Source organism: Pelophylax lessonae (genome assembly GCF_965119305.1).
Source record: "Pelophylax lessonae genome assembly, chromosome: 11".
NCBI classification, from domain to species: domain Eukaryota; kingdom Metazoa; phylum Chordata; class Amphibia; order Anura; family Ranidae; genus Pelophylax; species Pelophylax lessonae.
In genome coordinates, this window is record NC_138778.1 from 14,701,815 (window position 1) to 14,723,909 (window position 22,095).

The window sequence follows — 22,095 nt, forward strand, 5'->3', positions numbered from 1 at the left end:
GCCGATGTCCATCTAGCAAAAAGGGAGTGGAGATGCGGTCCCTCCTTTTGGTCTCTTGCGGCTGAGCCTTGCAGCGGAGTAGCGGTTCTTTTTAAAACCGATATGGTAACGTGCCGGCGGATAATTGAGGTAGAAATGGGGAGATGCATGGTCTTAGACGTCTCTGTTAGGGGGCAGGACCTGCGCCTGATCAATATCTATGGACCGCAGTCAAAATGGGACAGGAAATGCCTCCTCACAAAGATCAAGCCCTTCCTTTTCACATCCCAGCAGGTTGTCTTTGGAGGGGACTTTAACACCATAATTAGGCCTGAAGACAGGAGGGTCTCCATAGACAGGCTGGGTTATGATAGCGTTTTTCTTAGAGATATGGTTAGACAAGCAGGCCTGGTAGATGTGCACATTAAGCACTGCCCTGGCAGCACGGGATTCACATTTCAGAGAGGGAATAGTCAGAGTAGGATAGATAGGTTTTTTTTAAAGGAGAACTCTGCTTTCTCGGCTCCTGAGTTGAGGGCGGTGGAGTTCTCTGACCACTGTATGCTGTCTGTGACTCTGAATGCCTCGGACACTCCACCCAGGGGAAGGGGTACCTGGAAACTGAATTCGGCTCTCCTGGAAGATGTAGAGGTAAGACAATCCTTTGAGGATTTTTTTCAGGCACAGGTTTCTATTCTGGACTTTTGCAGCAGTAAGTCAGAGTGGTGGGAGCTTGTGAAACAAAGGGCGATTGGACTTTTCAAGGCCATAAGTAAGAAGAAGCAGCTTGGTATGTATATTGCCTACCAGCATTTGCGGAGGAAGCTTGATCGTCTTGTCTCGTATGGAGGAGATCCAGGGGAGATCTCGGAGGTAAAGCTTCTTCTTAGGAAGTGTCAATACGACCGGCATGCCTCTTTGGTTCTGGAGAGAGATTATGGGAAATATCACTCGCCTGATCCTTACCAGAACTGTAAGCAAGGCATAGCAGTTAAGACGGTCATAGGTCTGAGGGATAGTACGGGTTCCCTGGTGAAGTCCAGATCAGGGATCCTGGAGATCTTCAGGTCATATTACGCAGACCTTCTGGGAAGAAAGGACCTTAGTCGGGACAGGATGGAAAGCTTTCTGGATTCTACTCCAGGATTGGGAAATGATACATTGCCTTTGATGGATTTGACGGAACCAATTTCAGCGGATGAGGTAGTTCGTGCTATAGAGAAGCTGGCTACCAAAAAGTCGCCTGGGCCAGATGGGTTGACAGCTGAATTTTACAAGTGTTTTAAGTCCATTCTGGCTCCCTTTTTAGCGGAGGTTTATAACAGCTGTTTAGAAGAGGGTTCTCTCCCTCCCTCCATGAGGCAATCCGCTGTGATTCTTCTGTCAAAAGGTAAAGACCCCTCAATAATTGAGAACTGGCGCCCCATCAGTCTTCTCAATGTTGATAGAAAGATCTTGGCGAAGATTCTTTTTTGGCGCTTGTCGTCAGTAGCAGGCGATTTGTTGTCCAATCATCAGCACTGCTCGGTCCAGGGCAGAAGTACCTTTTCAGCAATTTTAGCTGTCCGGGAGGCTTTGGAGCGATGCAGGGCTGCTGAATGGAGAAAGTACTTGCTGGCATTGGATCAGGCGAAGGCTTTTGATCGAGTCAATCATGAGTACCTGTATTTGCTACTTGGTAGATACGGCCTGCAGGGGAGGTTTATTGATTGGCTGAAAACATTGTATAAAGGGGCTGAGAGCTTCCCACTTGTTAATGGTTGGGTTGGACGGCCTTTTGAGGTTGGCTCTGGTGTGCGCCAGGGGTGTCCTTTGAGCCCCCTGCTATATGTATTCGCAATCGACCCCTTCATAAGAAGGTTAGAGAGTGGATCGTTGTGTGGGGTGCCTTTGGGCATTGCTGGTGTGCCACCTTTGAAGGTCGTGGCCTATGCCGATGATGTGTCTGTTATTATCTCTGGGATGGAGGAGGCGCAGGAGGTGGTCTCTGTGATAGAGCAGTACACTGAGGCTTCTGGCTCTAAAATCAATCATGAAAAGAGTGAAGTTTTCTGGATGGGTGAGGAGGGTGAAAGCTTCGAACTTCCGGATGCCTTCCCAGAGCCCCAGCAGGAAATTAAAGTGTTGGGCATCAAATTTGGTCCTGGTGACTATGGTCATCGAAATTGGGAAAGCAGGTTGTTGAATGCCAATGCCAAGGTGGCAAGCTGGAAGAAATGGAAACTTTCCTTGAGGGAAAGGGTTGACTTGATTAAAACTTACCTGATCCCAATCTTTTTATATGTCAGCTTTGTCTGTATCTTGCCAGAATCTCTCTATGCAAGGGTGTACAGCTGCTTTTTCCAACTGTTATGGGGAAATAGGCTGAACCTGATCAAACGCAATGTAACTTACCTGTCCAGGCGGGAGGGTGGTCTAGGAATGGTCAACCCTATAGTTTTCTTTTCTCTGCTTTTTTTAAAGTATAATCTTGGTAATATGTTAGCAGAGACCCCGCCGGGATGGGTGGGTATTTTTCAATCTTGGTTTAGGCCTTTTCTGCGATGCTGGGAAGATGGCGGGCCAGTGAAAAGTCTGAGAGTCCGACATGGCAAGCTTCCGGCTTATGTTGCCCCGTGTCTGAAAATACTTAGGCAGTGGCAGGTGACAGTGGGGGATATCAAGTCCCTCCCCAGAAAGCTTCTGGAGAAGAGGATTTTGGGCTCTGCTTTCAGTGTGTCGCTGACCTTAAGGGATTGCCCAGGCCCCGTAATGAGGGAGGGGTTGCGTTTAATTAACTTAGGAAGAATCCCTTTGAAGTTTAGGGATCAAGCCTGGCTCGCTTTCCATGGAAGGCTCTATGTGAGAGGGAACCTGAAGCATCGCCCTGTGGATGATCGGGATTGTCCTAGAGCGGAGTGTGTTGGTAAAGTGGAGTCTATGGACCACTTTTTGCTCCAGTGTCCCTTTAACATAGAGGTGTATAAAAGGGTGGGGAGGGCTCTAGGCATCCCCTTTCTCTATCGCATGAGTTATGCGGAGTGGGTGTACGGGGCATTCCCCACTCGCTGGGATTTTGATTTGGATACACTTTTTCTAGTTAGTATAGTTGTCCGTTACTTCACGTGGAATGCACGGTGCCAGATTACCCTGCGGAAGAAAGTCCTCCCTGTCGAGGTGGTGGTGTACGATATTCTGGGTGAGGTTGGGAAGATTCGGGGTCTTGAGAAGGGCAGGGAGCCTCGAGCGGTCTGGATAAGGGCGTGGAGGAATATCAGACCTGCTTTTGGTGAACTGTCCATCTCTGGGTGAAAAGCTTTTTTCCTATGCTATTTCTTTCACGCCCTTAGCTTTTGTTAGTTAATATCTTCATTTTTGAAGAAGGGCTGCATGCATAATGGGAGTGGTTTTGTTTCTTGACCTCGCAGGTTTGATGTCTGGTGTGGTGGTGTGAGTCTTATTAAGATTATTTTTTCCGGTAATGATGTGTTTCATGATGTGAGTTTTGTTTTTGCTGTAAAGGCAGTCTTTATTTGAGAGCAGAATTTGCTATGTATTTTTTTTTCCCCCCTTTTCATGTAAATATGTATATATTTATTTATGTATATTGATTTTATGCTTATTGATTGCAAGACTTTTAATAAACAAAATTGGGAAGAATGTCCCTTACATTGGTGGTCAGTGGGAAGAATGCTCCTTACATTGGTGGTCAGTGGGAAGAATGCCCCTTGCATTGGTGGTCAGTGAGAAGAATGTCCCTTACATTGGAGGTCAGTGGGAAGAATGTCCCTTACATTGGTGGTCAGTGGGAAGAATGTCCCTTACATTGGTGGTCAGTGGGAAGAATGCTCCTTACGTTGGTGGTCAGTGGGAAGAATGCTCCTTACATTGGAGGTCAGTGGGAAGAATGCTCCTTACATTGGTGGTCAGTGGGAAGAATGCTCCTTACATTGGTGGTCAGTGGGAAGAATGCCCCTTACATTGGAGGTCAGTGGGAAGAATGCCCCTTACATTGGTGGTTAATGGTAAGAATGCCCCTTACATTGGAGGTCAGTAGGAAGAATGCTCCTTACATTGGTGATCAGTGGGAAGAATGCTCCTTACATTGGTGGTCAGTGGGAAGAATGTCCCTTACATTGGAGGTCAGTGGGAAGAATGCCCCTTACATTGGAGGTCAGTAGGAAGAATGCTCCTTACATTGGTGGTCAGTGGGAAGAATGCTCCTTACATTGGTGGTTAATGGGAAGAATGCCCCTTACATTGGAGGTCAGTAGGAAGAATGCTCCTTACATTGGTGGTTAGTGGGAAGAATGCTCCTTACATTGGTGGTCAGTGGGAAGAATGCCCCTTACATTGGTGGTCAGTGGGAAGAATGCCCCTTACATTGGTGGTTAATGGGAAGAATGCCCCTTACATTGGAGGTCAGTAGGAAGAATGCCCCTTACATTGGTGGTCAGTGGGAAGAATGCTCCTTACATTGATAGTCAGTGGGAAGAATGCCCCTTACATTGGTGGTTAGTGGGAAGAATGTTCCTTACATTGGTGGTCAGTGGGAAGAATGCCCCTTACATTGGTGGTTAATGGGAAGAATGCCCCTTACATTGGAGGTCAGTAGGAAGAATGCCCCTTACATTGGAGGTCAGTGGGAAGAATGCCCCTTACATTGGTGGTCAGTGGGAAGAATGCTCCTTACATTGATAGTCAGTGGGAAGAATGCTCCTTACATTGGTGGTTAGTGGGAAGAATGTTCCTTACATTGGTGGTCAGTGGGAAGAATGCTCCTTACATTGGTGGTCAGTGGGAAGAATGCTCCTTACATTGGTGGTCAGTGGGAAGAATGCTCCTTACATTGGTGGTCGGTGGGAGAAAACTCCCCTAACAGATATATAAAAAGATCATTGGTGAAATTGGTTACTTTTCAAACCCCTAGCAACCCCTGGAGGAACCCTATTGTTCCACAGGACCCTAGCTAAGAAAGGCTGACCTCGGACTACCCATATATAGAAGACAGCATCTACAAGACTTTCCAATCTCCCAGTAGGCAGTCAGGGAAGCATTTTATAAATCCCAGTAGGCTTTGTGTTGCAGAGACTCCAAACATTAAAAGGCCAAGTACACCTTTCTAACCAGGTTACATGTTACACCCATATTCAGGGTGTAACACATGGCTATGAATAACTTTTTACTGAAACGCGTAAGCTATTGTTAAACGGTACAGTGTGCAAATTACAGCAAAAGTACTTTTATCAGGAGGACGAGTTGCTCTTCATCTTATACTCTCATCCTGTTATAAGTGCTAGGAAGACAATGTGGAACTGATTTACTAAATCTGGATAGTGCAAAATCTAATGCAGCTCTGCATGGAAGCCAATCAGCTCCCAGGTTTTTTAGCCAAAACTTAGGGTTCTTTCACACGGGCGGTCCGATCAGATCCGCCTGTCAGTTTTTTAGGCGGATCTGATCGGATGCCCCATTCAGCCCTATGGAGCAGCGGGTGTCAGCGGTGACATGTCCGCTGACACCCGCTGCCATCCGCATCCGATCCTGTCCGTGAAATCCGAACGGATGGAAACCCTATTTTCCATCCGTCCTGGGGATCGGATCGGATGGGATCGGATGAGAGCGGACAGGCGATCCGCTCTCATCTGATTCCCCATAGAGAACAGTGGGGGCTGTGACACCTCCCTCTCCGCACTGCGGACCATGTGAAAGAGCCCTTAACCAGTTCTGGACCGGAAGGATTTACCCCCCTTAATGACCAGGCCATTTTTTGCGATTCGGCACTGCGTTACATTAACGGACAATTGCGCGGTCGTGCGATGCTGTACCCAAATAAAATTGATGTCCTTTTTTCCCACAAATAGAGATTTCTTTTGGTGGTATTTGATCACCTCTGCGATTTTTTTTTTTTTTTTGTTTTGTTTTGCGCTATAAACAAAAAAAGAGCGACAATTCTGAGGAAAAAAAAAAAAAAAAACAACAATATTTGTCACATTCTGCTATATAACATTCTCAAAAAAAAAAAATTAAAAATCAAAATTTAATATTTTAGGCCAATTTGTTTTCTGCTACATATTTTTGGTTAAAAAAAATAAATAAATCGCACCAAGCGTATTTTGATTGGTTTGCGCAAAAGTTATCGCGTCTACTAACTACGGAAAAGATTTATGTCATTTTTTATTGGGTTTTTTTATTTTTACTAGTAATGGCGGCCATCTGTGATTTTGTGCGGGACTGCGACATTGCGGCAGACAGATCGGACCCCTAACTGACATTTTTAACACTTTTAGGGGGACCAGTGACATTACTACAGTAATCAGTGCTAAAAATATGCTCTGTTCCTGTAATAATGACACTGGCAGGAAAGGGGTTAACCCTGTGGGTGATCTAGGGGTTAAATGTGAGCCTAGGGTAGTGATTCTAACTGTGGGGGGGGCGTGGCTTGTGAAATGATCATAGAGACCTGTTAACCTTTATAGAAGGATCACAGGTGCTCTGTGATGATTCCAGAGAGAAGAAAGATCGGCTGTGTTTACAACAGCCGACCGTTCTTCTCTTTCAGCGGGGAGCGATCGCGGGTGTCAGGCGTCAATCAGAGCCGCCTGTCCCGTGCATTGGAGCCCCCACTGCTGACTGGGGGCGAGAGCGCGCCGCCAGCAGCGCACGCTCGCCCCCTAGCTCCCTGCTCTTGACCCACGTAGACCTACGTTGGTTTGCCTTGGGGGAGCCACACTGCCGCAGTAAATAGGCGGCGTGTGGTCGGCAAGCGGTTAATTGAACTAGCTGAAGTTAGAAGCTGATTGGTTACTATGCACAGCTGCACCAGATTTCGCACTCTCCAGTTTTAGCAAATAAACCTCCGTGAGATTTGGAGCACCGCTGGTCTACCACCAGGGGTAAATAACGTAGCTTTATATTTTCATTTGTGTAAAACACATAACATGGTGCCAAGCCGCCAACCTATGAAGTTAAATCACAATAAATAAATTATAAAAATATGAATAAGGAAAAAAATGTTGCTTCCCGCAGATTGTTTCTCTTGCAATCTCTGCTCTAATTCATCCCAAAGGTGTTCTTTCGGGTTGAGGTCAGGACTCTGTGCAGGCCAGTCAAGTTCCTCCACCCCAAACTCGCTCATCCACGTCTTTATGGACCTTGCTTTGTGCAGTGGTGCGCAGTCATGTTGGATCAGGAAGGGGCCATCCCCAAACTCCTCCCACAAAGTTGGGAGCATGAAATTGTCCAAAATGTCTTGGTATGCTGACGCCTTAAGAGTTCCCTTCACGCATTGGTACGCTGGTGCTGTGGTAGCTAACTCGGCTACCTCTGGGGGCGCCCCGGGTTCGATTCCTGGCCAATGCACAAAAAAAAAAAAAAAAAAAAAAGAGTTCCCTTCACTGGATCTAAGGGGGCCAAGCCCGACCCATGAAAAACAACCCCACACCATAATCCCCCCTCCACCCAATGCTTGGACCAGTGCACAAATCAAGGTCCATAAAGACATGGATGAGCGGGTTTGGGGTGGAGGAACTTGACTGGCCTGCACAGAGTCCTGACCTCAACCCAATAGAACATTCCCATAAACACACACACAATCGAGCTGCAGTTGCGGCACATGGCAAAGTGCGACGCTGTCACTCAAAGGAAGCCCCTGCTCCTTTTTGAGCCACAAGCATTGCGCGCTGTGATTTGCCGCGACTGCAGAACGATTTTATCATGCTATTGGGGTGCCATTAGGAAGTAATGACATTTTACTGATGATTTCCGTGGAGAGGAACTTCTATGAGTTTTCCATAATTTGAGGCCAAATCACTGAAAAAAAAAAAAAAAAAGGAAGAAGGTATGGCATCGCACAGGCATCCATCGACTTGCTGCGATTTGGAATCGCAGGCAGATTTTCGCGCCAATTCCACTCATGATTCAAATTGCCCAGGTGTGACCGGAGTCTGAGTGCTCTGGACTGGGACAAATACACACTATAGAGGGATGTGCTTTGATCAGATTTAGGCCTCTTTCACACAGGAGGACCGTTCAGATCCTCCTGTCCGTTTTTTTGGCGGATCTGATCGGTCCCCCCATGCATCCCTATGGGGCATCGGATGTCAGCTGACCCGATCCGATCCGTCAAATCTGGACGGATGGAAACCCTATTTTCCATACGTCCAGTGGATCGCCGTTCTGTGACAAGGGAAGGCATGGATCCTGTGGTCCTACAAAGCAGGAACACGGATCTCTGCCTTCCCCTATTAAAAGCACCTCCCCCACAGTTAGTAAGCACTCTCTAGGCACACATTTAACCCTTTGATCGCCCCTGATGTTAACCCCTTCCCAGCCAGTGTCTTTAGTAAAGTGACAGAACATATTTTTGGCACTGATTACTGTATTGGAGACAGAACGGCGGTCTGCCAAAGTAAACAAGGCAGACCGCTGTTCCGTCAGTGATGAACACAGGGATCCTGTGTTCCTCCTTCTTAGGAACACAGGTCTCTGTGTTTATCCAGTGAGTACAACCCCCACACAGTTAGAAAGCATCCACTAGGAACACATTTAACCCTTTGATTATCCCGGATGTTAACCCCTTCCCAGCCAGTGTCATTAGTACAGTGACAGTGCATCTTTTTAACACTGATTACTGTATTGGTGTCACTGGTCCCGGAAAAGTGTCAGTGTCCGATTTGCCCGTCGCAATGTCAAGGTGCTGTACATCACTTTGCGGGACCGCTAGTGGGGGGGCGCGCATGCGCGACTGGCCACAGGGGAACCAATCAGCGGGTCCAGCGCCTGCAATTGCCGATGGGCACTCACAATCGCTCCCCACAGAGTCGTACAGAGAATGGCGGTCTGCAGTTGTAAACATGGCAGACCGCTGTTCTGTCAGTCATGAACACAGGGATTTTCTTATTAGGGATCACAGGTCTCTGTGTTCATGCAGTAAGCCCATCCCCCCACACAGTTAGAAAGCACCCCCTAGGCACACATTTAACCCTTTGACCGCCCTTTGTGTTAACCCCTTCCCAGCCAGTGTCATTAGTACAGTGACAGTGCATATTTTTTAGCACTGATCACTGTATTGGTGTCACTGGTCCCCAAAAAGTGTCAATTAGTGTCCGATTTGTCCGTCGCAATGTCACTGATCTCGGCCATTACTAGTAAAAAGAAAAAAAAAAAAATGTAAAAAATAGAAAGTTCCTTAAATCTATCCCATAGTTAGTAGACACGATAACTTTTGCGCAAACCAATCGGAATACGCTTATTGGGATTTTTTTTTAACAAAAATATGTAGCAGAATACAAATTGACCTAAAATTAATGATTTTTATAAATTGTTTTATTGGATGTGTTTTATAAAAGAAAATAAAAAATATTGTTTTTTTTTTTTTTTTCAAAATGGTCGCTTTTTTTTTTTGTTTGTTTATAGCGCAAAAAATAAAAATCGCAGTGATCAAATGCCACCAAAAGAAAGCTCTGTTTGTGGGGGGGGAAAAAAAAAAGGACATACATTTTATTTGGGTACAGCGTTGCACGACTGCGCAATTGCCAGTTAAAATAGCGCAGTGCCGAATTGCAAACAACATTCTGGTCATAAAGGGGGTAAATCTTCCGGTAAACAGGTTAAGGAATGAGCCTCATGTCGCAGTATATAATGAACGCTCTGTCAATGCATTGAAAAGCAGACCTGCGCCATTTTGCAGTGCAGCACAACGTTAGCGCGCATTTTGTTGTGCCGCAACCCCGGTGCACAGGGGGCGCTGTTCAGGACGAATGCCACCGCAACAAGGGCTGTGCACTGCATGAACAAGCATGGCTGCAACCGGACAGTCTGCAGGACCCGAATGCATCCCAATTTCACCCCATATATGTCCACCAGGGGTCGCCACTCACACTGGATGTAGCGTCATCCTATTGGTTGACCGTTCAAACAAAAGCGGATGGCAGCTGAATAAACATGTGCTGGCTGTGAGTGGGCGTGCACAGGAGGCGGAGCTTATCAGCATTATTAATAAACTCCTCAGCATTATAAAAGAGATCCATGCAGGAGAAACTACACACATACAATAATTTCCATCTACAATCACCCAATCCTTTATTTATCGGGGGGGGGGGGGGTTATCCTCTTTAAGCTGACCATACACTATACAATCTCATTGTAACATCTCCTTTATACGTCTTAGTGTCTGACCATGCAATCTTTGTACAATCAATTGTACATTCACTATATCTGCTCTCCCCAGGAGCCTGCATTCACTATATCTGGTCTCCCCAGGAGCCTGCATTCACTATATCTGGTCTCCCCAGGAGCCTGCATTCACTATATCTGGTCTCCCCAGGAGCCTGCATTCACTATATCTGCTCTCCCCAGGAGCCTGCATTCACTATATCTGCTCTCCCCAGGAGCCTGCATTCACTATATCTGATCTCCCCAGGAGCCTGCATTCATTATATCTGGTCTCCCCAGGAGCCTGCATTCACTATATCTGGTCTCCCCAGGAGCCTGCATTCACTATATCTGATCTCCCCAGGAGCCTGCATTCATTATATCTGGTCTCTCCAGGAGCCTGCATTCACTATATCTGCTCTCCCCAGGAGCCTGCATTCACTATATCTGCTCTCCCTAGGAGCCGACATTCACTATATCTAATCTCCCCAGGACTCTGCATTCACTATATCTGGTCTCCCCAGGAGCCGGCATTCACTATATCTGGTCCCCCCAGGAGCCTGCATTCACTATATCTGGTCTCCCCAGGAGCCGGCATTCACTATATCTGCTCTCCCCAGGACTCTGCATTCACTATATCTGGTCTCCCCAGGACTCTGCATTCACTATATCTGGTCTCCCCAGGACTCTGCATTCACTATATCTGGTCTCCCCAGGACTCTGCATTCACTATATCTGGTCTCCCCAGGAGCCTGCATTCACTATATCTGGTCTCCCCAGGAGCCTGCATTCACTATATCTGGTCTCCCCAGGAGCCTGCATTCACTATATCTGGTCTCCCCAGGAGCCTGCATTCACTATATCTGGTCTCCCCAGGAGCCTACATTCACTATATCTGGTCTCCCCAGGAGCCTGCATTCACTATATCTAATCTCCCCAGGAGCCTGCATTCACTATATCTGGTCTCCCCAGGAGCCTGCATTCACTATATCTGGTCTCCCCAGGAGCCGGCATTCACTATATCTGGTCTCCCCAGGAGCCGGCATTCACTATATCTGCTCTCCCCAGGACTCTGCATTCACTATATCTGGTCTCCCCAGGACTCTGCATTCACTATATCTGGTCTCCCCAGGACTCTGCATTCACTATATCTGGTCTCCCCAGGAGCCTGCATTCACTATATCTGGTCTCCCCAGGAGCCGGCATTCACTATATCTGATCTCCCCAGGAGCCTGCATTCACGGTTAGTGCTCTGCACTCAGACAATTACACACTATAGAGGGAAAGGCTTTGTTCATATTTCATGTCTGAGGATTACAACCACTTTAAGCCCTCGTTCACACCAAATCAGACTTTGAAATTGCACGACTTTGCTTGAAATTGCAAAAGCCGCATGTCAGTGCGACATGGCTGACATCTGTGCGATTTCATGCACCGGAAATTGCCAAAAATAGTGTCACACACATTATTATTATTATACATTTATATAGCTCTGAGATATACCATAGTGTTGTACAGAGAACACCAAACCATTTACACCAACTTCTGCACCAGAGGAGCTTACACTCTAATGTGCGACTACAGTCACACAATATTATTATACATTTACATAGCTCTGACATATACCGCAGCGCTGTACAGAGAACACTGAGCCAGTCACATCAATACTTTCGCCAGAAGAGCTTACACCACAATGTCACCCCCCCCCCCCCGGATTTTAACAGTTCCATTCCTGACAATAGGGTGCGACTTGTCATGCGATTTGGACCTGTCAAATTGCATGACAAGTTGCATCGGTGTGACCGGGGGGGGGGGGGGGGGCCAAAGGAGATTGTGTAGTGTATGGCCAGCTTGGCGTGTACAGTGAGCTTTACCCTGAACAGGTGACTCCATTTTTTGCACCTGTGCCTTGTATCTTTGTGTGTCCAGCCCCATCATATATCAGATCCCACTGCATGAAATAAATACTATCTGTGTTTACTTATCAGTGTTAGTCCCGGTTCCCATCTATACGGCTTCAAAGTCGTGCGACTTTTGACAGCAGACACCCCTGCGCGACTTCATTGCGGCTTGCTTGCGACTTCATTAACAGAGGTAAATTTAAGGCTGGCCATACACTATACAATTTTCTTATTCAATTTCCTTTAGATTTACCTTAAACTATGTAGTGCAAGGGCCTGCCTGACTGCATACAAATTGAAAGTGTTTAGGTTTGACCCTATATTACATGGTTTTGGTAAATCTAAAGGAAAGTTGAACAAGAAAATTGTATAGTGTATGACCAGCCTAAGTCATGCTGGATTCGCCCCAAAGTAGTGCAGGACAAGTCGCAGCAGTGTGAACTGAGCCTGAGTGTCAGAAGATAACAAAAAAAAAAAAAAGCATCAACACAAACAGTTCTTATTTCAGGCACTGCTATTAATAAAAGCTGCTAAATATCTCCCCACCCAGACACCCATCTGAGCCAACCCCCCCCCTCCCCCTCCCCCACAGCACCTGAAACATGAAACTATCAGAACCCTAGGCTGCATTTTTTTTTCTCACGTCCACGCTCTTGTTTCTCTCATTTCTGTCCTCATTTGGAATTTCAGCTGGTGTGCAAGGAATGACTGGATGGGTTAAAAAAATTGTTGGCAAGCAAAATTGTACGACTTTCTTTTTTTTTTTTTTTTTTCTTTTTTGGCAGCAGTGCCTTTTATTTTGTCGGATGTTTTTTTTTTTTTTTTTTTTTTAATTTAGTGCAGTTGCTTTTTAAATTGTCTAATGTCTTTTTTTATTTTTTTATTTTTTTTTGCACTGTTGCTTTTTCATTTGTCGGATTTCTTTTTTTTTTTTTTTTTTTAAGTTAGCGCTGTTGTCTTAATTTTTTTGGATGCTTTTTTTTTCTTATTTAGCGCAGTTGCCTTTTAATTTGTCCAGTGTCTTTTTGTTTGTTTTTTTTTTTGCACCATTGCTTTTAATTTGTCCAGTGTCTTTTTTTTTTTGGATGCTTTTTTTTTTCCACCGTTGCTTTTTAATTTGTCGGATGTCTTTTTTTATTTTTTTTAAGTTAGCGCTGTCGTCTTATAATTTTTTCTTACACCTTTTTCTTTTTTATTTTTAATTTAGTGCAGTTGCTTTTTAAATATGTCTTTTTTTTTTTTTTTTAGTTTTTTCGTTTTTTTTTTTGCACTGTTGCTTTTTAATTTGTCGGATGTTTTTTTTTTTAAGCGCAGTTGCCTTTTAATTTGTCCAGTGTCCCTTTGGTTTTTTTTTTTGGTTTTTTTTTTTGCACCATTGCTTTTTAATTTGTTGGATACTCTTTCTCTTTTTTTTTTCTTCTTCAATTCAGCACCGGGACCCTTTGAGTTTGTCAGAGGCCTTTTTTTTTTTTTTTTAAATTTACCACCGTTGCCTTTAAATTTGTTGGAAGCCTTTTTTCTTTTTTTCTTCAATTTAGCACCGGACCCTTTGAGTTTGTCGGACGCCTTTTTTTCTCTTTTCTTTTTTTTTTTTTACCAATGTTGCCTTTTAATTTGTTGGAAGCCTTTTTTCTTTTTTTTTGTCTTCAATTCAGCACCGAATCCTTTGAGTTTGTCGGACGCCTTTTTTTCTCTTTTTTTTTTTTTTTTTTACCACCGTTGCCTTTTAATTTGCTGGAAGCCTTTTTTCTTTTTTTTTTTTTCTTCAATTCAGCACCGGACGCTTTGAGTTTGTCAGAGGCCTTTTTTTCTCTTTGGTTTTTTTTATTTACCACCGTTGCCTTTTAATATTTTCTTACACTTTTTTTCTTTTTAATTTAGTGCAGTTGCTTTTTAAATATGTATTTTTTTTTATTTATTTTTTTACTTTTTTTGCACTGTTTTAAATTGTCGGATGTCTTTTTTTTTTTTTTTTTTAAGTTAGCGCAGTTGTTTTAATTTTTTTGGATGCTTTTTTTTTTTTTTTTTTATTTAGTTTGGTTGCCTTGTAATTTGTCCAGTGTCTTTTTTTGTTTTTTTTGTACCATTGCTTTTTAATTTGTCGGATACCCCTTTTTTCTTTTTTTTTTTTTCTTCTTCAATTCAGCAGCGGACCCTTTGAGTTTGTCGGACGCCTTTTTTTCTCTTTGGTTTTGTTTTTTTTTATTTACCACCGTTGCATTTAAATTTGTTGGAAGCCTTTTTTCTTTTTTTCTTCAATTCAGCACCGGACCCTTTGAGTTTGTTGGACGCCTTTTTTTCTCTTTTTTTTTTTTTCTTATTTACCACTGTTGCCTTTAAATTTGTTGGACGCCTTTTTTTTTTCTCTTTTTGTTTTTTTGTGTTTTTTTTTTTTTTACCACCGTTGCCTTTTAATTTGTTGGAAGCCTTTTTTCTTTTTTTCTTCAATTTAGCACCGGACCCTTTGAGTTTGTCGGATGCCTTTTTTCTCTTTGTTTTTTTTTTTTTTTATTTACCACCGTTGCCTTTTAATTTGTTGGAAGCCTCTTTTCTTTTTCTTTTATTATTATTCCTATTGCTGCTTCATATTTGCTCACCTGCTCTAATGAGTGATTGAAAAATTATGCTTGGCTCCTCCTGAAGGTTTTCCATCTCTCCTCCCTGAACTCTGCCAAACCCCCCCCCCACCCCCCTTCTTCCTAAAAATACATCTTCCAGAAGTGCTGGATTCACGCCTGAACTGCCGGCTGGCCGGTCCAAACTCTCCGTCCAAAACTTTCCACTCTGCAGAATCCGTCTGGATTATCCCACCCTTTTCCCGGAGCTGCACTGAGCGGAAATGGCCCTCTCCTAATGCGACAGCTGGGAAGACCTATATTTGCATACAGCGCAGTCAGGGCCAGGAAGGGGTTAAAAAAGCATTAACAGCCCATTATGCTGGCAAGAGCCTCGACGGGAGAGGACGGACCGTACGGCTGCGACAGTGTGAGTCGGATCTACAGCGAGCAGGGAGGAGATCCCCCAACCTGCGCGCTCCACTGGTCGCTCGTCACCAAACTTCTGCTGCTGCGCTACGATGGGAGCTGCCCCACCGACGATGTGAGTAGCACGCCAAGCAATTAAACATTTTTTTTTTTTTTTTTTTTTATTTATGATGCGCCAGCATGTTCCCGCAGATATAGGCTCATTTACATCATTCTGTCCGCAAAGGAGCTTGCGCTCTAATGTCTCCGCCATCGTCACATTATTATTGATTAACATCATTTAGATCTCTGACATGAGAAAGAAAAAAAAAATGTAACCACTGACGTCAGGGCTGTGTGCCAGAGGATGATCACACTACCATTATTCAACAGTTCTTTACATATGACATATACCGCGGTGCTGTACAGAGAACACTGAGCCAATCGCATCTGTCTCTGCACCAGAGGAGCTTACACTCTAATGTCCCCCCACAGTCACACACTAAATTGTATTATTATTATGCATTTCTATAGCTCTGACATATACCCTGGTGCTGTACAGGGAACACTGGGACAATCACACCTGTCTCTGCACCAGAGGAGCTTACACTCTAATGCCCCCCCCCCCCCCCCAGTCGCACACTAAATTGTATTATCATTATGCATTTCTATAGCTCTGACATATACCCTGGTGCTGTACAGAGAACACGGAGGCAATCACATATGTAGTTGCACCAGAAGAGCTTACACTCTAATGCCCCCCCCCCCCCCCCACACACACACACACTATTATACATTTCTATAGCTCAGACATATACTGCAGTGTTGTACAGAGAACACTAAACCATTCACACCACCTCCTGCACCAGAGGGGCTTACACTCTAATGCCCCCCCCCCCCCAAACACTCATTATTATTAATCATTAGAATAGCTTTGACATATACCACAGTGCTGTACAGAGAACACTGAGCCAGTCACATCAGCCTCTGCACAAGAGGAGCTTACACTCTAATGTCTCCGCCATCGTCACATTATTATTGATTAACATCATTTATATCTCTGACATGAGAAAATAAAAATGTAACCACTGACGTCAGGGCTGTGTGCCAGAGGATGATCACACTACCATTATTCAACAGTTCTTTACATATGACATATACCGCGGTGCTGTACAGAGAACACTGAGTCAATCACATCTGTCTCTGCACCAGAGGAGCTTACACTCTAATGTCCCCCCACAGTCACACACTAAATTGTATTGATATTATGCATTTCTATAGCTCTGACATATACCCTGGTGCTGTACAGAGAACACGGAGGCAATCACATAAGTAGTTGCACCAGAAGAGCTTACACTCTAATGCCCCCCCCCCCCCCCACACACACACACACATACACTATTATACACTTCTATAGCTCTGACATATACTGCAGTGTTGTACAGAGAACACTTCACACCAGCTCCTGCACCAGAGGGGCTTACACTCTAATGCCCCCCCCCCCCCAAACGTTATTATTAATCATTTATATAGCTTTGACATATACCACAGAGCTGTACAGAGAACACTGAGCTAGTCACATCAGCCTCTGCACCAGAGGAGCTTACACTCTAATGTCCCCCCACAGTCACATACTAAATTGTATTATTATTATTATGCATTTCTATAGCTCTGACATATACCATGATGCTGTATAGAGAACACGGAGGCAAAAATCACATAAGTAGTTGCACCAGAAGAGCTTACACTCTAATGCCCACACACACACACACTATTATACATTTCTATAGCTCTGATATATACTGTAGTGTTGTACAGAGAACACTAAACCATTCACACCAGCTCCTGCACCAGAGGGGCTTACACTCTAATGCCCCCCCCCCTCCAAACACTCATTATTATTAATCATTTATATAGCTCTGACATATACTGCAGTGCTGTACAGAGAACACTGAGCCAATCACATCAGTCTCTGTACCAGAGGAGCTTACATTCTAATGTCCCACTACAGTCACACACTAAATTTTATTATTATTATGCATTTCTATAGCTCTGACCTATACCATGATGCTGTATAGAGAACACTGAGGCAATCACATAAGTAGTTGCACCAGAAGAACTTACACTCTAATGCCCACACACACACACTATTATACATTTCTATAGCTCTAACATATACTGCTGTGTTGTACAGAGAACACTTCACACCAGCTCCTGCACCAGAGGGGCTTACACTCTAATGCCCCCCCCCCCCCAAACATTATTATTAATAATTTATATAGCTTTGACATATACCACAGTGCTGTACAGAGAACACTGAGCCAGTCACATCAGCCTCTGCACCAGAGGAGCTTATATTCTAATGTCCCCCCCCCCCCCCCCCACAGTCACACACTAATTGTATTATTATTATTATTCATTTCTATAGCTCTGACATATACCATGGTGCTGTACAGAGAACACTGAGCCAATCACATCAGTCTCTGTACCAGAGGAGCTTACATTCTAATGTCCCCCCACAGTCACACACTAGATTGTATTATTATTATGCATTTCTATAGCTTTGACATATACCATGATGCTGTACAGAAAACACTGAGGAAATCAGATAAGTAGTTGCACCAGAAGAGCTTACACTCTAATGTCCCCCCCCCCCCCCACACACACACTATTATACATTTCTATAGTTCTGACATATACTGTAGTGCTGTACAGAGAACGCTAAATCATTCACACCAGCTCCTGCACCAGAGGAGCTTACACTCTAATGTCCCCCCCCCCCCCACACACACACTATTATACATTTCTATAGTTCTGACATATACTGTAGTGCTGTACAGAGAACGCTAAATCATTCACACCAGCTCCTGCACCAGAGGAGCTTACACTCTAATGTCCCCCCCCCACACACACACACTATTATACATTTCTATAGTTCTGACATATACTGTAGTGCTGTACAGAGAACGCTAAATCATTCACACCAGCTCCTGCACCAGAGGAGCTTACACTCTAATGCCCCACCCCTCCCCAAACACTCATTATTATTATTAATCATTTATATAGCTTTGACATATACCACGGGGTTGAACACTGAGCCAGTCACATCAGCTTCTGCACCTTAGGAGCTTACACTCTAATGTCCCCACCACTGTTGCACACTAATTTTATTATTATTATGCATTTCTATAGCTCTGACATTTACCCTGGTGCTGTACAGAGAACACTGAGCCAGTCACATCAGTAGTTGCACCAGAAGAGCTTACGCTCTTATGTCCCCCCCCCCCCCTTCCACACACACATACACTATTAATAAACATTGATATAGCTCTGAAATATACCATGGCATTGTACAGGGAACACTGAACCAGTCACATCATTCTCTGCACAAGAAGAGCTTACACTCTAATGTGCGCTGCTCGCCCCACCCCCCCCCTCCCCCCACACACACACACACACACACTATTACACATTTCTATAGCTCTGACATATGCCACAGAGTTGTACAGAGAACACTAAGCCAGTCACATCAGTCTCTGCACCAGAGGAGCTTACACTCTAATGTCCCATTGTGTACATTGATCACCAGTGTAGAGGGGAGTGTCTCCACTGATGGAAGGGGACACTACAATAAATTTTCTATTATTTATATTTCTAACTATTTAATTTCATGATGATCATTGATGTATAGAGCAAGAGAGTACAGTATTGTAAAATAAATAACAAATATTCTAGGTATTGAATAATGAATTCTTTACTCCTATTTAAAATTTTTAGCAGCTTGCTGATTATGTTATTTTATTATGAAATGTGTAAATGTTAGGATATATGGGATCATGTTGTCCCAGACTATGTGCTTTCTAAATGTATCTTTGAAAAAAAAAAGTCTAATTAATTGTAATATGTTAAAGAAAATGTGTAGTAGTAATAATAATAATAATAATGTATTATCACCATCATTGGATTTTTAATAATAATAATACATTTTTTTTGTTCATCATCATGATCAGGGGTTCCCTGGCTGAGACCCCATATTTATTTCAAGGGTTCCTCCAGGGTTAAGAAAGGTTGCACTAAAATAAAATAAACAGACTCTTCAAAGTAAACATTAAGTTAGCTTAGTAAATAACGTAAAGCTGTGTTCACTTCAGTCACCCAATCATATGCAAGCAAAAATCAATTTTTTTAAAAAATAATTTTTTCTCACAATGTTTGGGTATTCAAAACCAATATACCTTTGCCTTATGTACTCAGCCAAGTAAACCATCTCCATTCCATTAGTAAATTAGTCTCATCATAGCCAGCAGCAGTTTCAGGGCTTGTGTTTGAACTTGGTTTGCATTGGAAAAATAATCAAATTATAAGAATAACAATATAATAATACTTAAATAATAATATTTATTATAATTAATTTATAATTAAATAAAAACAATCATTTGTAATATTAATCATTTTAAATACTAATTAAATATTATAAACATACAATAATAAAAGTAAAAATAATAATAATAAAATTAATAAACAAAACTAATAATAATCAAATTATAGGAATAATTATATAATAATACTTTAATAATATTTATTATAAATAATTTATGATAATTAAATTAAAACAATCATTTGTAATACTAATAATTTTAAATACTAATTAAATCTTATAAACATAGAATAAATATTATAAACATAGAATAATAATAATACAATTAATAAACAAAACTAACAATAATAATAATCAATCAAATTATAGGAATAATTATATAATACTTTAATAATAATCTTTATTATAAAGAATTTATGATAATTAAATAAAAACAATCATTTGTAATACTAATAATTTTAAATACTAATTAAATATTATAAACATAGAATAATAAAAGTAAAAATAATAAAATTAATAAACAGAATAATAATAATAATCAAATTATAGGAATAATTCTATAATAATATTTTAATAATAATATTTATTATAAATAATTTATGATAATTAAATAAAAACAATCATTTGTAATAATAATTTTAAATACTAATTAAATATTATAAACATAGAATAATAAAAGTAATAATAATAATAAAATTATTATTATTAGTTTTGTTTATTAATTTTATTATTATTTTTACTTTTATTATTTTAGGTTTATAATATTTAATTAGTATTTAAAATTATTAGTATTACAAATGATTGTTTTTATTTAATTATCATAAATTCTTTATAATAAATATTATTATTTAAGTATTATTATAGAATTATTCCTATAATTTGATTGATTATTATTATTAGTTTTGTTTATTAATCAATCAAATTATAGGAATAATTATATAATAATACTTAAATAATAATATTTATTATAAAGAATTTATGATAATTAAATAAAAACAATCATTTGTAATACTAATAATTTTAAATACTAATTAAATATTATAAATATAATATAACAAAAGTAAAAATAATAATAATAATACAATTAATAAAAATAATAATAATAAAATAAAACAAAAATAATAATACAATTAATAAAACAAAAATAAAAAAAATTATAAACCTTTTTTTTTTTTATAAGAAAAGAATGCAAAAAAAAACTCTAAAGTATCTATAGCAAAGGATATTTTGGGTCTGTTTGAACCAATTTGCTGAAGCCAGATTTGCAAATCATGGTCATAAATTATCACTGGATGAACAGCAATAAGTCATGAGGACTCCATGTATTTATATCGGACAAGTGTTAAAATGGTAATAATAATGATGTTAATTTACAGGGATTGTATCATTTATAACTTGAGAGAGAGGACTTAATAACTGTATATGTCGTTTTAGAATTACAATAATGAGGGAATGGCCTTTTCCCACACTTCAGGACATTTTCGGTTGGTAATCTCATTGGATGAGGCAGAGAGCCCCTCACTCCAACTTTTACTTTTAGATTTGATAATGGACAGAATAACCCATTGACAGTGATAGGACTCTATATATAATAGGCGAGGTTTCCTCTGGGCATATTTCTTTTGTTTGATCATCGAGTCTGTAAATATGGTCATCGAGTCGGTAAATATTGTCAGCAGCTTATACAGGAAGCTGCTCCATCGTCCCAGTTTTTAGGAGAGGATCCTTGTTAAGTATCTGTAGAAGTGACGATTACTTTTGTTCTTTTATGCTGATTTTATTTCTTCTATATTTTGGCAAGATTTAAAAGTATAAAAGGATTACAAACTGGGGGAAAAGTCCTGGCAAACAAGCTGATCAGGGTACGCTAAATTTGGACCAAATGTCCCAAGCCTCTAAAATTTCTGTGTTATTTTTAGCAGATCGAAATTGCAACAATGGGTCGTTTCTGCCTTATATCTCATTCTCCTGTTCCATGAGCACCTCTTAGCTTGAATTCCAGTCCCAGCCTTCTATTACATGTTTTTTTTTTTTAAATTTACAAGATACAATTGGTGCCCAACTGGGCAATGTGGAAAATGAAACTATGTTGGGCACTCATAAAATTTGTTATGTATGACATTTGGCAAGCATGGGAAGTACGGTGTCTACAGTAAGACACGCAATAGAGAATACTTACCATTAAAGTCCAACATGCTGTAAGGTGCACCTTCTTGAGGAGGGTACCCAGGTGAGTTATCAAGAGCAAACTAGGCAGGAAGATAATGTGTGATGAAAAGGAACCTGGGGTGTGAAGGTAGATGGGGGATTGTTATGGAGCAGGGGTCTCCAAACTACGACCCCTAACCTTCTGCAGAACTACATGTCCCCTGAGGCATTTTAAAACTCTGACAGTCACAGGCCTGACTAGGCATGATGGGAATTGTAGTTCTTGTACAACTGGAGGGCCATAGTTTGGAGACCCCTGTTATGGGGGAATTGGAAAAGAGGTAGGGGAAGAAGAGGTGCACTTCCTGATCAGTGTACGTGGATGGGGCATCAAGAACAAACTAGGTGGAAGGGAGTGCCATGCTGAAAAGAACATGGGCTGTGAGGGTAGACTGGGGGGGGGGGGGGTTATAGAGGATCACAGAGAATATTTACAGAAGGTAGACAGGGGGGGGGGGGGGTTACAGAGGATCACAGAGAATATTTACAGAAGAAGGGGGAGGGGGGGTTTAAAGGTTAAGTAGGAATAAAA

The 22,095-nt window shown here is 41.8% G+C and overlaps 1 protein-coding gene across 1 annotated transcript in view; it reads left to right on the forward strand.

Moving 5' to 3' along the window:
* Positions 1 to 14,750: 14,750 nt before the first annotated feature.
* The window catches only part of PIRT (phosphoinositide interacting regulator of transient receptor potential channels), a 47,654-nt gene continuing 40,309 nt past the window's right edge, over positions 14,751 to 22,095 (forward strand). Inside the window, exon 1 of the mRNA XM_082271822.1 lies at positions 14,751 to 15,113. Within this exon, the coding sequence (XP_082127948.1) occupies positions 14,949 to 15,113 (165 nt within the window). The 5' untranslated portion in view covers positions 14,751 to 14,948. The remainder of the gene's footprint in view (positions 15,114 to 22,095) is intronic.